Source organism: Cervus elaphus, chromosome 25 (assembly GCF_910594005.1).
Source record: "Cervus elaphus chromosome 25, mCerEla1.1, whole genome shotgun sequence".
NCBI classification, from domain to species: Eukaryota; Metazoa; Chordata; class Mammalia; order Artiodactyla; family Cervidae; genus Cervus; species Cervus elaphus.
Genome location: NC_057839.1, coordinates 26,449,788 through 26,463,353, shown reverse-complemented (window position 1 = coordinate 26,463,353; position 13,566 = coordinate 26,449,788). Strand labels below are relative to the sequence as shown.

General features: G+C 40.9%; 2 protein-coding genes across 3 annotated transcripts in view; one reads left to right on the top strand and one right to left on the bottom strand.

The window, feature by feature from the left end:
* The window catches only part of PLPP1 (phospholipid phosphatase 1), a 107,860-nt gene extending 99,003 nt beyond the window's left edge, over positions 1–8,857 (bottom strand). The window contains exon 1 of one of the 2 annotated variants that reach the window (XM_043887290.1): positions 8,732–8,857. In XM_043887290.1, coding sequence (XP_043743225.1) covers positions 8,732–8,789 — 58 coding nt within the window. In that variant the 5' untranslated portion in view covers positions 8,790–8,857. The remainder of the gene's footprint in view (positions 1–8,731) is intronic. The other variant, XM_043887292.1, reaches the window with a different exon arrangement.
* Positions 8,858–9,109: 252 nt separating this feature from the next.
* LOC122683585 (translation initiation factor IF-2-like) lies at positions 9,110–13,107 on the top strand. Its single transcript, XM_043887293.1, has 2 exons — positions 9,110–9,495; positions 12,551–13,107. The coding sequence occupies exons 1-2, from the start codon at positions 9,110–9,112 to the stop codon at positions 12,555–12,557; spliced, it is 393 nt and encodes a 130-aa protein (XP_043743228.1). The 3' UTR covers positions 12,558–13,107.
* Positions 13,108–13,566: the final 459 nt, after the last annotated feature.

Genomic DNA, 13,566 nt, shown 5'->3' with positions numbered 1-13,566 from the left:
CGGTCCCTCATCTCTTACCCTCTTCATTTCTCAATCTGGACAGTCAATCTGAATTCAAAAGTTGTAACTCTTAAAAATGCATTTCCCAATTCTCAACCATGCTACTTCTTACCTGGGCTCCACTGGGAGTTTCCCAGCTACTTTAGGCCTTAGTTCCACCATCAACAGAATGAAGATAACTAAGCTATCCTCCCTGAGCAGGTTTTGATAGACCTCACAGCCACACAGAGACATAGTGAGCACTAAATGTCAGTTATTATTATCCGCTTTGACATTTAGAAATAAGCTACAATATTCACTATTAAGAACACTAGGATACATACTGTATTCCAGCCACACCGGCCTCTTTTCTGTTACAAATGCCCTTTGCCCCTCAACACCTGCTCTTTCCTATGCCTGGAATCATCTTCTTTCAGCTCCTCCATGACCAACTTACTTTCATTCTTAAACCTGAATTCAAATATGCCTTCCTCAGAGAAGCCTTCTTTGAGATTACCACCCCTCAATATCTCACTCTCTTCTAACCTTGCTTTCATTCTTTCACGACATTCACAAACATCTGTAATTATTAGTACAGAGACTTTACTTACTTTTTCACAATGAAATTTACAACTCCTAGCATTGTAAATATTAAGACATGTGTGTGTTTGTGCATGTGTGCTCAGTTGTATACAACTCTTTGTGACCCCATGGACTGCAGCAATGCCAGGCTCCTTTGTCCATGGAATTTTCCAGGCAAGAATACTGGAGCTGGTTGCCATTTCCGTCTCCAGGGAATTTTCCCACCCAGGGATTGAACCTGAGTCTCCTGCATCTTTTGCATTGGCAGATGGGTTATTTACCAGCTGGGCCACCAGAGAAGCCCCATTAAGCACATAATAGCTAATAAACAAGTGAATGATGTTACAAAGTCAAATATTTTAAAACAACATTGTATTCCTAAAGGAAATCAATATTAATATTCATTGGAAGGACTGATATTGAAGTTGAAGCGCCAATACTTTGGCCACATGATGCAAAGAGTCGACTCATTAGAAAAGGCCCTGATGCTGGGAAAGATTGAGAACAGGAGGAGAAGGGGGTGAAAGAGGATAAAATGGTTGGATGGCATCACCAGTTCAATGAACATGAGCTTGAGCAAACTCCAGGAAACAGTGAAGGACAGAGAAGCGTGGTGTGCTGCAGTCTTGATGTCACAAAGAGTCAGGCACGACTTAGCAACTGAGCAATAACACTGTATTAAACACAACACAAAAAATAAAAGATAGTATCAGGTTAACATATGTCAAAATAAATAGCTGAGGTAATTCCCTGGAGATCCAGTAGTTAAGACTCCATACTGCCATTGCAGGGGGCCGGCGTTCGATCCCTGGTCAGGGAACTAGGATCCCACAAGCAACACAGCAACACGGCACAGCCAATAAATAAATATCTGATTGAAAAAACAGAAGTAAGAGGAGATGGAGTATGAAGAGGTATTACACAATAGTTTTTTCTTTGCTGCCTGCTTAACCATAGGTAGGAAATCAAACAACAGAATTCACATAAATGAGGGAATACAATTAAGGTCATTCAAAAATTTTAGGAATATTAAGTCTACTTTTTATATGGTGACTCAATCAGTTCCAAGGCCTGGACAGTAAAAATAGTGAAGGTGACCAGTGTGTGGCTAACTCCATTTTCTGAAGTTGAAATTCAGGACTTAACCACTGTATAAAGTAACAGTTTTTCCATCTGTTTAGTTATACTCTACCACAGACTATACAGATCATTTTCCAACATAGCTGGGATTACCACTACCTGAAGATCATATATGTGGTTTTTACACATGACTGATAAGACACTACTATTTCAAGATGTTCTGTAAGCTTCAAAGACATTCCATGAGTATTCACAGGAAACAGTTTGAAGTTTGTGTTTCTGTTCCTAATACAAAACTATGTTGATGTTATTTTTACTAAAATAATGATGTTTTAATTATTGCAGGATTATACAGGATTACTTTTATTTGACAATCATATTATACACATGAGTGCAAGGCCTACTCTAAGACCTTTATATTTTGCCTCACAACAACCATACAAGGTAGGTACTTTATCATTACACAGTTGATGCAACAGACACACACAGAGGAAATTTGCCTAAGGTCGCACAGCTAGTAAATGGAGGAACTGGAACTGAACCTACACAGTTTGGATCCACAGTCCATCACTAGACTATGCTGTCTATCTAATGTTTTAAAGAAAAATCAATAGTTTATAAAGTCATTACCAATGTTAGATTAGTTTCAGTTAAGTAAAACCGAAACAACTCAGTCTGAGCCATCTGGGCTTTAAACCTAGACAGCAAGAAGGTTGAAGGGCGAAGGAAAGCAGGAAGCAAAAAGTGAAAACGAAAAATAATGTAAGCAGAAAAAGAAGGACTTCCCAAGTAGCAGTGGTAAAGAATCCACCTGCCAACATAGGAGATGCAGGAGACTGGGGTTTGATCCCTAGGTCAGGAAAATCCTCTGGAGAAGGAAATGGCAACCTGCTGCAGTATTACTGCCTGAAAAATTATGGACAGAGGAGCCTGGTGGGCTACAGTCATGGGGTCACAAAGAGTAGGACATGACTGAGCACACACACATACAACAAAAAGGTGGGACAAAAAGAAAGAAAAGAGTTACTTGTAACCACTGTTCATAATACCTGAATGAATGCTTTTTCAGAAAGAAAATAAGGGAGAAGACAGTGCCTATATAATCCCTAACTAGCTTACAACACAGACTCTATATTTCCATCCCAAATGCTGAATTAAACCAGTAAATTAGCAGGAAACAATATTTGCATAAGGGAAAATTCCTTTGCATAAGGGAATTCCCTGGTGTTCCAGTGACTAAGACTCTGGGCTCTCATTACCAAGGATGCGGGTTCAATCCCTGGTCTGGGAACTAAAATCCCACAAGCCATGGGGGGGGGAGGAAAAAAATCGTTTCTTGGGACTTCCCTGGTGGTCTAGTGGTTAACACTCCATGCTGCCAAGGCAGGAGGGCCTGGGTTCGATCCCTTGGTGGGGAACTAGATCCTACATGCCAGAGCAGCCAAAAAATTTAAAAAAAAACATAAAAACCTAAAGTTACATGTTAACTAGTTCGCTTAAAATGTAGGTTTTAGTAACTTTCTATCAGCTTATTTTTAAGTCAGATAAACAATAACAATTTAAACTTTAATTTCTTATCAAAACGAATTAGTATAATTCCACAAGCTGAGTAATACACAGGAAACTTTGGTAGAATTCAGCCAAAAATGACTAAGCAAAAAGAAATTAACAAAGATTATGGCATGTCCATGAGTTTCCAAAAGGATTTAATTCAAACAGAATATAAAGGAAAAAATTACTTTTCACAAAAGCTATAGAGGGGAATGTTTTCTGAATATTTCCATACTCTCATCCAAGCAAGGTAAATTCAAGTTTAAAGTCAACCGTATAAAGTCAATTAGAGCCAAATACTATCAATTTTCTCCAGGCCTCTGCTTTTGTTCCAAACTAGCCATTTAAAGGTAGAAAAAGTCTTGCAACAGGAGGCCAGTCTGACCCAAGAATATGCCAGATTGACAAATTTTTGTTCATTTTTTGAGATTCCTTCCCCTCTCAGTGGCTGGGAGGAAAGACCAAAGTTATGTAAAACAGAGAAACAAACACAGTCAACTTTAATCAGAAGCAAAAGAAGTTAGCTTAATAGAAGTTAACAGAAATTGAAATGGCAAGTAATCAGGATAAGTACTGTCCTATTTATTTACTTACTTATTTACCTCTTTGGTATCTAACAGAATTCCCAACATCTCCTAGATAATAAAACAAATGTGTGGGTGAATTCACCCAATAATGAGTAAATAAACAAATAAGTGTTAGGAGAAAAAGGAAGGCTGCAGACTGTTAGCAAGGGAGACTCTTTCATCAAATATCTGACTTTCCTTTGAGAAAATGGCCCAAACTGAGATCAGGAAAAGGAGCATTCCTTGCGGGTAATACTTAAGGGGCAGAATAAAGTCAGCATAACTACTGAAACAGAATAAGTAACGGGATTCCACAATCACCTGGGGCTTCCCAAGTGGCACTAGTGTTAAAGAACCTGCCTACCGTTGCAGGAGACATAAGAGACTCGGGTTTAATCCCTGAGTCAGGAAGATCCCCTGGAAGAGGGCATGGCAACCCACTCCAGTATTCTTGCCTGGAGAACCTGCATGGACAGAGAAGCCTGGCAGGCTATAATCCATTGGGGTAGCAAAGAGCCGGACACGACGAAAGCAACTTAGAACGCACACACAACCACCTAGTATGGCTGCCAGTGTTCTTTGCTGCCAGATTTTCCCCTAAATTTATTGACTCTGATTTGGCATAAAGGTCATACCATCTTTGCAGTATGCTGAGGAAACCATGACCCCCTCCCTTCTAAGAAAACCAATGCTGGAGCCCATGAGTTCCTGTTATCATCTGCTTTTATGGGCCAGTGTAATTGCTGTCAAGTGCAGAAAGGGAAGTCACCTCAGATCGGTCTTGGACATAACATGAGTATTATCAGTAGGGCCCTGGCAAAAAACAGCACCAAATAAGGTATTTAAATAAGAATTTAATGAAGGAACCACCTTCACAGGTATAGGCAGGATTTAGGGAAAGCAGCAGGGAATGGTACCAGCAACATCAGGAAGCCATTATCATCTCTAAGCTAAAGGAGCAAGTAAAGGGTTACCAAAACCCAGAAAGACCTGTAACTGTAGCTGGCTGGCACAGAGGGCCACTGAATAGAAGCTGTGACCTACTCACAGAACACAAAATAGCTCTGGCAACGCAAATCCAGCAGGAAGAAACTGGCTCTTCCAGGCCTCCTGCTGTTGTCCCACTGGTCAAAGTCAACCAGAAACAAAAAGCAACAGCCTAGTTGCAGTCCACAGCGCTAGCCTTCCACAGCATAGCGCAGGCTGGAGAAACGATCTAGAGGAGCAAAAGAATGTACAACACAGAAAGATATTCCAAATGACCGTTACCCAGCAAAGTTCAGGACATAAAAAGGTTCTGCCGGTTCCACCTAAATCTTCCAGGCATCACGCGATACTTGCAAAAAAGTCATACACACAGGTACTTACTTGGGTTCCCACTGCCCTGTATTGAGCTGAGAGAGAAAAAAAAAAAAAAAGAAAAGATTCTAAGAGTACTCCTGGGGTAACATTTGTCATTTCTGCATCTCTAAACAAAAACAGACAACCCATTTATCTATGATAGATCATTTATAGCACAACTCTTTTTTCTGTACTCAAAGAGCATCTATTCCATACCTCTATTATTACATTTATCATGATGTATTATAACCTCTTGTTTGTTTCTCCCTCATTAGACCCTAAGCTCCTTGAGGGCACAGACTTTCTAATTCATCTTTATCTTTAGCACCTAACATAACTTGGAACAGAGTTAACCTCCAATCAATGTACACTGAATCAATTCATTGGCAGCCTAATGCCAGAGTGCATAAAATCTAAAATGACTCTCAGCAATTAAGTTTTATTTAGGACGTGGTTTAACACAATAAGCAAAACACAGCTTTCACATCAGCCCACTTGATTCTCTGTACAGCAGCTTTTCTTGTGTGCTCAGGTGATATTTATGGCCTTTTCTACAATCATAGAACTCATTATCAAAGGAGCCAGAGAAAGTTGGCAAGACCACACTCCATCTCAGAAAGGAATCAAATACACATCATCTCTCAAAATTCTCACTCTTTTTCCAAGAAGAGACCAATTATTACTGAAGGAAGTAATAATTTGGGTATATTATATGGAGGAAATCATGTTTCATAGTGGTGATAATATTGACTTGGGATAGAAATGCTTTTACACGTGTGTAAGCATGCACACACCCGCGCCCTTACATACAGGCATGTTTATCATTTAAGCAGACATCACTTTCTGTAATATTATAAAGTAGCCATGTAACACAATCACATAACATCATCATATTAAATGGATACACTGCATGATGTTGGGTGATCATTAACAGAACCTGGAACATATTCACATTATAATTAAGAACCACTTTCACATAACCCTGTACTTATGATCTGCTTAATCATCTTTCTGTTGCTATAGTCAACTTTTACCTGTAGTTCTCCAAAGAAAAAGAAAAAAGTTAATACCAAGTTGATAACCCTCTTTGAGCTACCACTATTTTAAAGGCTGCCAACCTCCTGCTGTCAGTAAGATGAATAAAAATAAAACTTTAAATGACCCTTAAAGGGTACTTTTTGGCAGTGCAGTGGTTAAGACTCTGCTTCCACTGCAAGGGGTACAGGTTAAATCCCTGGTTGGGGAACTAAGATCCTGCATGCTGTGCAGCTCAGCCATAAAGTTTAAAAATAAATAAAATAAAATGACTCATAGACCCCACTAGAAAGGTGAGTTTTTCAATAAAAACATATAATCTCCCAAAACTCAGCATGAAAATACTTTGTATCTCTAGCATCACTGTTCTCCTTCACTGTTGTTTGTAACAGAATATTGATGCTATTAAACCTAATTTCATCTTATATACCAAATTAAAATAAGCCAGTATTTCACTTTCTATTCATGAAAAGGGAATTCTGAGCTTATCTTGACAATACAATGAATTATTTTAAAACTCCAGCAATACAAAAACAGACAAAATGTTTTTCAAATAGATCAGGTACTTTTCAAATAGATCTGATACTGATACTTAATGCGTAAGTCTCCTAAACAAGCTTTTTCCAACCAAAGATTTTAAAATCAGAAATAACAATTTTATCTTTTTTGAGAGTCATCATAAATTCTACAACTGTCAGGCCAAGTTAGCAATAAAATTACTCTTAATTCTATTGGATAGTTACCTGATGCTTGCAGCATGTTGAAAATAGACTACAAAAACCCACAATTTTATAAAGTTGTACTGCAAATAGTTTCCTCAAATACACATGAATTAAAACAAACAAAACATAGATTTAGCACATGGCTCTGTGTTTAATAACACTGAGCTACCTGAGAGCAGTATTACGTTTCATCTATCCTGGTTCAGTGCTTGGCCCAAAGAAAAAACGCATTTGTTTCATGAATTAATAACTGGACAAGGTAGAAAAAATGGGAACTTTATATATAATTCTGACAGTATAGTATGTGGCAATGATAGGCTAATATCCAATATATTAGAATTTTAAAAATCACTTCTGACTGAACTTTTTCCTCTCCCCTCACTAATATAAATGAAATTTAACAAAGCTCCACAAACACTGAGTATAAATTTAAATACATTTTAAAAGATAACCTATTTACCAAGGTAAACTTTTCATTGCCAATAAATCTAAATATACCTAATGTAATTATGAATAAGTCCGAACATCTGAAAGGATCACTTGTGTTTTTATAAAAATAGTGTTCCAAAATCGTGTTTCCCTTTCCTAAACGGAATTCCTAAAATTCACTGTGGGGCTATATAGGAAATGTCCTGGTAAACAATAAAGATGTTTCATAAGCAAGATTTTTCCTCAAAAAACAGGTAACACAATTTATACAACTTCGGCAAGACTACAAGCACCTAAATGGTCAGGTTTGAGGCAGGGGAGAGGGATACTGGATTAAAAGCAGAGGAAGTTTCCTATCACCGAAAAGCCATTATGCAGACCTGCGTCTAGGATGCTAAAGTCACAGCTCTCCAACGCTGAGAGCTCGCCAATACTATTACTTCGATACTCAAACATGAGGACGACTACCTGAACATCGAGCAGGTCTTCTGGTAAGTAGTTTTTTCCAAAACATATAAATAGTTCAAAGATACTGCTCTACACAATACATATGAAGACGGTGAAAATCTCTCCTTCCAATGCCTAGCCCTTATCCAGATGACTTCGATTCTTTTTTGTCAAAAGAAAAGAGCAACTGGCGACCAGAAGCCCTACGACTGAACTCTTCCGTCAGAAAGACAACGCCAAATTCGCTGCAGCCAAAGAAATGTCCAGTGCTCCTCGTGGACTCTCACAGGAGATGGAAACCTACACAATGACGAGGTCTGTGCAGAGAAGGAAACAGCAGGTCTGGGGCACACCACCTCCACCCCATCCCCCTCAAAAGCAAGCTCCTTCAAACCTATAGGCAGAAACCTGGCATCATCACACCCACTTACAGCCCGACAATTTACAAGCCGGTAACACCTTCTAATTAGGAGCGTTCTAACCTTTTATAGACGAAAACTTAAAACTGCTTCCCACAAGGAAGATAAACCTGGCACTGGCGCCAGTTACTGAGAATTCCCAGTGCATCAAAACCCTCCGGTTTTGTCACCAAACCTGATGAGCCAGTGACCACCAGGCTTCCCTACAGCAGAGAGGGGAGGAGCCCATCCTCTCTGCTGGGAGTGAAACTGGAAACAGAGGACAGGAGAGCAAGGGATGGAGCGCAGAGGCGTGAACAGCATCCAAGCAGGGTGGGCTCAGCGCACCAGCGGGCGACAGAAAGGCAGACTGACAGCAGCGGCCACGCGGGGATGCGGGCTGCGAAGCGGGGTCCCCCGGCAGCGGAAGCCGCCCCCAGCGTCCAGCCGGGCAAGGCTCGCGCGTCAGGCACACACCCCCCCACGCCCGTCCGCGACTCCCGGCGAGTCACCTCCCAGTGGACACACGCCCGCACCCCACCGATGCACCCCACCCCGGGCTCGCGCGCACACGCCCCTCGGGCCGGCGGCGCATACGTACCCAGCAACACGCAGAGCACATCGAGGGCCACGTACGGCAGCCGCGTCTTGTCAAACATGGTCTCCGCACGGATGGCAGAGGAGGCACCCGATTCAGGAGACCGGACCGGGGACTGGCGACGGCTCCTCCCAGCCAGGGGAGAGCAGCTAGGGCTGACGGAGACCCCCGCAGCGTTCTGACGGGCAGCAATGGCGCCCACGACCCCTCCCCTCACAGCTCCCGCAACCACTTGATCCGGGCCGAGACGCTAGTGTGCCAGCCGCGGCGGCTCCGTAGCCTCAGGCCCTCCTCGGTCGGCCCTGGCCCGCCCCGGCTGTTGGCTGTCCACAGCCAGGAGCCCTCTCCAACAGGCGGGGCGTCCGGACTCGTGCTTTAAGGATGGGGACCGGTAGGCCCCTCCCGCGGGGCAGCGCGGGACCTGCCTGCGCGCGGCCTCGCGGGCTGAGGGAGCGCGGCGGCGGCGGTGGGGCGGCCAGTGAGGGACGACGGGGCGGGGCCGGGAAACCCCGGCTCGGGCGCGTCAGCCAATCGGCGCCTCCAGTCCCGACCTGCGGAGCCCGCCCCTCAAGTGGGACGCGCGGCGGACGGGCGGAGCGTGTGGGCACCTCCCGTGCAGTGCGAGGGACGTTGTTCAGACACGCATTCTGCTGGTGTCGCCGAACCTGGCCTAATGATGTCTGGTCGCCCGTCATTGCTGCTTCGGAGAAAGAACGACCCAACCCCACCCCGGCTGCCTGCCAGCTCTTCTCATCCATGGGGATTGGGTAATAAAGAGAAACGGGGTTGTCGGTGACAGTCTCTCTCTCCTTGTCCAGACTTTAGTCAGGCTCCTCCCAGCCCTCTACTCGCCTAGGCCTCTATTGAGGCCTTCGAATCTGGCCGGGGAGAGCCCCGTATTAGCGTGAATTCTGCGAAGTCATCCTTGCACCTATAGTATCTGGTTACCTTGCCTATGCGATCAGATTCGTTTATATATAAAGTCCGTTAGTATATAAGACCTCGGACCTGCCTTGAAGCAAGTATCCTCCTGTCCTTAATGTTTTGTCTTAATTTCTCATCCACTAACCCCCTCACTCTTCTTGTTTGTTGGCTATAATAAATTTCCGGTGTCTTTGCTGTATTCGAGGTTGAGCACAATTTCTTTCTCCTGTTACAAGTTATGATCCCCTATTGGAATCGTTTTAAATAGACTGTACCTCACCATTTTCACAAGTGGCAAAACGAGTTTATTTCACTCACCCCTCATTCCCGTAGGACCCTAGCAAAGTAACCTGTAACATCAGGATGTTGATAATCCCTGCTGTGTGTTTCAGTCAAGAAGTGATGAAGCCCGGAAAAAAATAAATATGAAAGTGTTTTCCAAAAGATTAAACCCTCTACAGATGTTAACCATTGGTAACTTTCCCCCACATTCATATCTTACCTTCATCAAAGACGTTAGACAAATTGAAAACTCTACTTAACCGCTTTGGACTTTCTCCCCAGAAGTGTACAGGTGGCACACAAAAGGGGCGGGGATTACACCTGAGAGCCCTGGAAGCACTTCATAGGAGGGTGATAGTTACATTGTTCTTTCCTGTCTCTCCCCCACATCAACAGCCATTTTCTTAGGTGAGAAGGTAATGAAGAAGACAGTATGTTTTGCTTTTTGGAGGAGTTACAAATAATAGCTTTAAAAATAAATCAACAGGGAATTAATTTCCTGGCGGTCCAGTGATTAGGACTCCACACTCACTGACTAGGGTCTGGGTTTAATCCCTGGTTGGGGAACTTAGATCCCACAAGTTGCTGAGTGTGGCCAAAAAAAAAAAAAATCAAAAAAGTCCACTAAAATGCATTGTCGCGCCATGTGATTTTAAAAGGGATGTGCACTATGTGCATATAAGCAGTAAGTCCTCAATTGAAAGAATGATTAAGAAATGTCATTTTGTTTTGGGAAGTGGGAGGTTTTGTTACTTTTTGGAAGGAGTATGGATTGTTTTGGTTTATTTTCTATGATTAGTTTCTAGTATGATCACTGGAATTGAGAATGAGTTAAATAACCTTGAAATGATAGTGAAAATAATAAAAAGACAATTTTTATATAGTGACATCATTAACACCCCCTTGGGGGTAGATTCTAGTGTGTCCCTGGATTGGACATGAAACCTTAGAGATTTTTTTAAATGTTTAATAAAAATTTGTCCTGGAATCTGTATTTTTCTTTGTGTAATACAGGTATCAAATATAAAAGCAAAGTAGAGTGCACTTGGGAAGAATAGTCCTGAAGAATCTCTGAAGAAATGAGAAACTAATTTCCTCTCTTCTTGTATTACTACGCATTTTGAAAAGGAGACTATAATCTGCACCGTCCATTTCAGTTTCTCTTTAAATGTTTGTGTATTCTCACTTCTGTCCCCACTCCTTTTCTTTCACTATTCTTTAACATAATGTTATTGGTAAGTCTCCTGTCTGTTCCAACAATACTTGCTTCTTTTTATTTTATAAAGTTTCTGCAAAGTGGATGATATTCACCTTAAAAAATTTAGTGAATAAATTCCCTTAGAGTATTTGTATGTAATTATGTCCTTTCTCCCTACTTGGACTGAATCAAATATAGTTTTTATTATACTCAAGAAGTTTTGTGAAACTAAAACAATTAAAAATGTAAATGTCTGGTTCCCTAGTACATGTGTCTCCCTCATCCAAAAAACTTTACAGTCTGCTATAATCCTTTTTGTATTTATTGTCAAAATTATTTGTTATTAAATTTTTTTATTATGTAATGTTTGATACATAAATATATCTATAAGTAAGTTATAAAACATAATAGTGGATGACTGGGAATCCACTACTCAGTGCCTAGAGCATTGTGGTATCACTGAATCTACCTATATGCTCAGTCCCTCTCTTGTACTCTACTTCAGAAGAGGTAACCACTATCCTGAATTTTATGTTTATCTTGTTCTTTCTTTGTTTTTTCCATGTGGAAAAACACATGGCCACATGTGTACATGTCACTGAAAATATGCATTGTTTAGCCATCTTGTATTTTATCTTTTAAAAATATATGCCATATATATAGTCTTCTGCCCTTGATTTTTTTCACTCATTTCTTATACCCATTGATGTTGCTGCAATCATTGCAGGTATATCATATAAATGTGTCATTTTATTCATTCTTCTGACAATGGCCACCTGAGTTATTGCCAATCTTGCTATTACAAATAATGCTGCTGTGAACGTTCACATACATGTCTCCTGTGTGGAAAGCTGTGGAACTACTTTCATGGGGTATACAAGCATCCAACTTCACTAGAAAATCCAAAATTGTATTACTAAGCATTATACCATCTTACCTACCCCTCACCAGTGGTAGATACGACTCCATATTTACATCAACACTTAAAATTTTGAGAGTGCTTAATTTTTGGTAATTTAATAGATGCAGTGTCTATTTCAATGTAGTCTTAGTTTACATTTGCATGATCACTAATGTGGTTGGGCACCTTTTCCTAAATTTATTTACCAAAAATATTTCCTCTTCTGTCAATTACATAATCATGTTTTTGCCTATTTTTCTATTAGATTGTTTTTCTTATTTTTATCAAACTATAGAAGTTCTTTGTATATTCTTGATAGCAATTCTTTATGTTATAAATTTTTCCTTCCAATATGTGACTTGTCATCTCATTGCCTTTATGAGCAGCTATGTGCCAGAGTTATTGTAAACGTAATGTAAGCAGAGGTCTACTGAAGATTTCTGTGAAAATTTTTACTTTCTTGACCAAAGAAAAACACTGGTTTTCCTTCCCTCTTCTTTCTGCTTTCCTTGAACAGTATTTGAGTTACAGCAGCCATGTTGTGATCATGAGGGAAAGGTGAAGAAGAGAAACCCTGGTCTTTCTAATCTTGAGCTACTAGAACAACCAGCAACTTGGCTACCTCCAGATATTTTCTGATGTAAGGGAAAATTATTGCTTAAGTCTCAAATATTCACAACTGATACAAGGCTTGTGTACTTTGATGACTATTTCTGAGAAATCACATATATTACTCTAAGAAAACCTTTTACTTGAGCTAATTTAATTGAATTTTTGGTCCTTGAAACCACAAAGTCCAGAGGAAAAAAAAACAATTCGAGTAGCTGGAATGGATGTTGAAGAATGGTTTGAGCTTAGAGGCAAAACAAGTGACATATTCTGAAGTCTTTGAGTAGGAATGGCAGTGAAACAAGGAACTCACATTGAGGACTAGTAGAAGATAAGGTCCTAGGACTTCCCTGTTGGTGCAGTGGATAAGAATCTGCCTGCCAATGGCAGGGGACATGAGTTTGATCCCTGGTCCAGGAAGATTCCACATGCTGCAAAGCAACTAATCCCATGCGCCATAACTGAGCCTGGGCTCTAGAGCCTGTGAGCTGCAATTGCCTAGCCTGCATTCTGCAACTACTGAAGACCATGCATCTAGAGCCTGTGCTCCACAACAAGAGAAGCCACCACACTGAGAAGCTGCACAGTGCAACTCAAGTAGCCCCCACTCACCACAACTAAAGAAAGCCCTCACAGAGCAGCGAAGACTCAGCACAGCCAAAAGTAAATATTTTTTTAAATTATATGAACAAAGAAGATAAGGTTCTAGCAAGATAGGTTAAAGCACTCTGTAGCTTTAAAGTGTGTCTGGAAGCAAAAAAACTTTTGAAAATATATGACAGTGTGCTGAAAACAGTCATTCAAAAGAAGTAATCTAGTAGTGAGAGAAAATCATAATCTCTGCAGTGGGTTGCAAATTCAAGATGAATAAACTTTATTTTGTAAATAATAAACTTTATTTTGTAAATCATATTATTTAGTTTC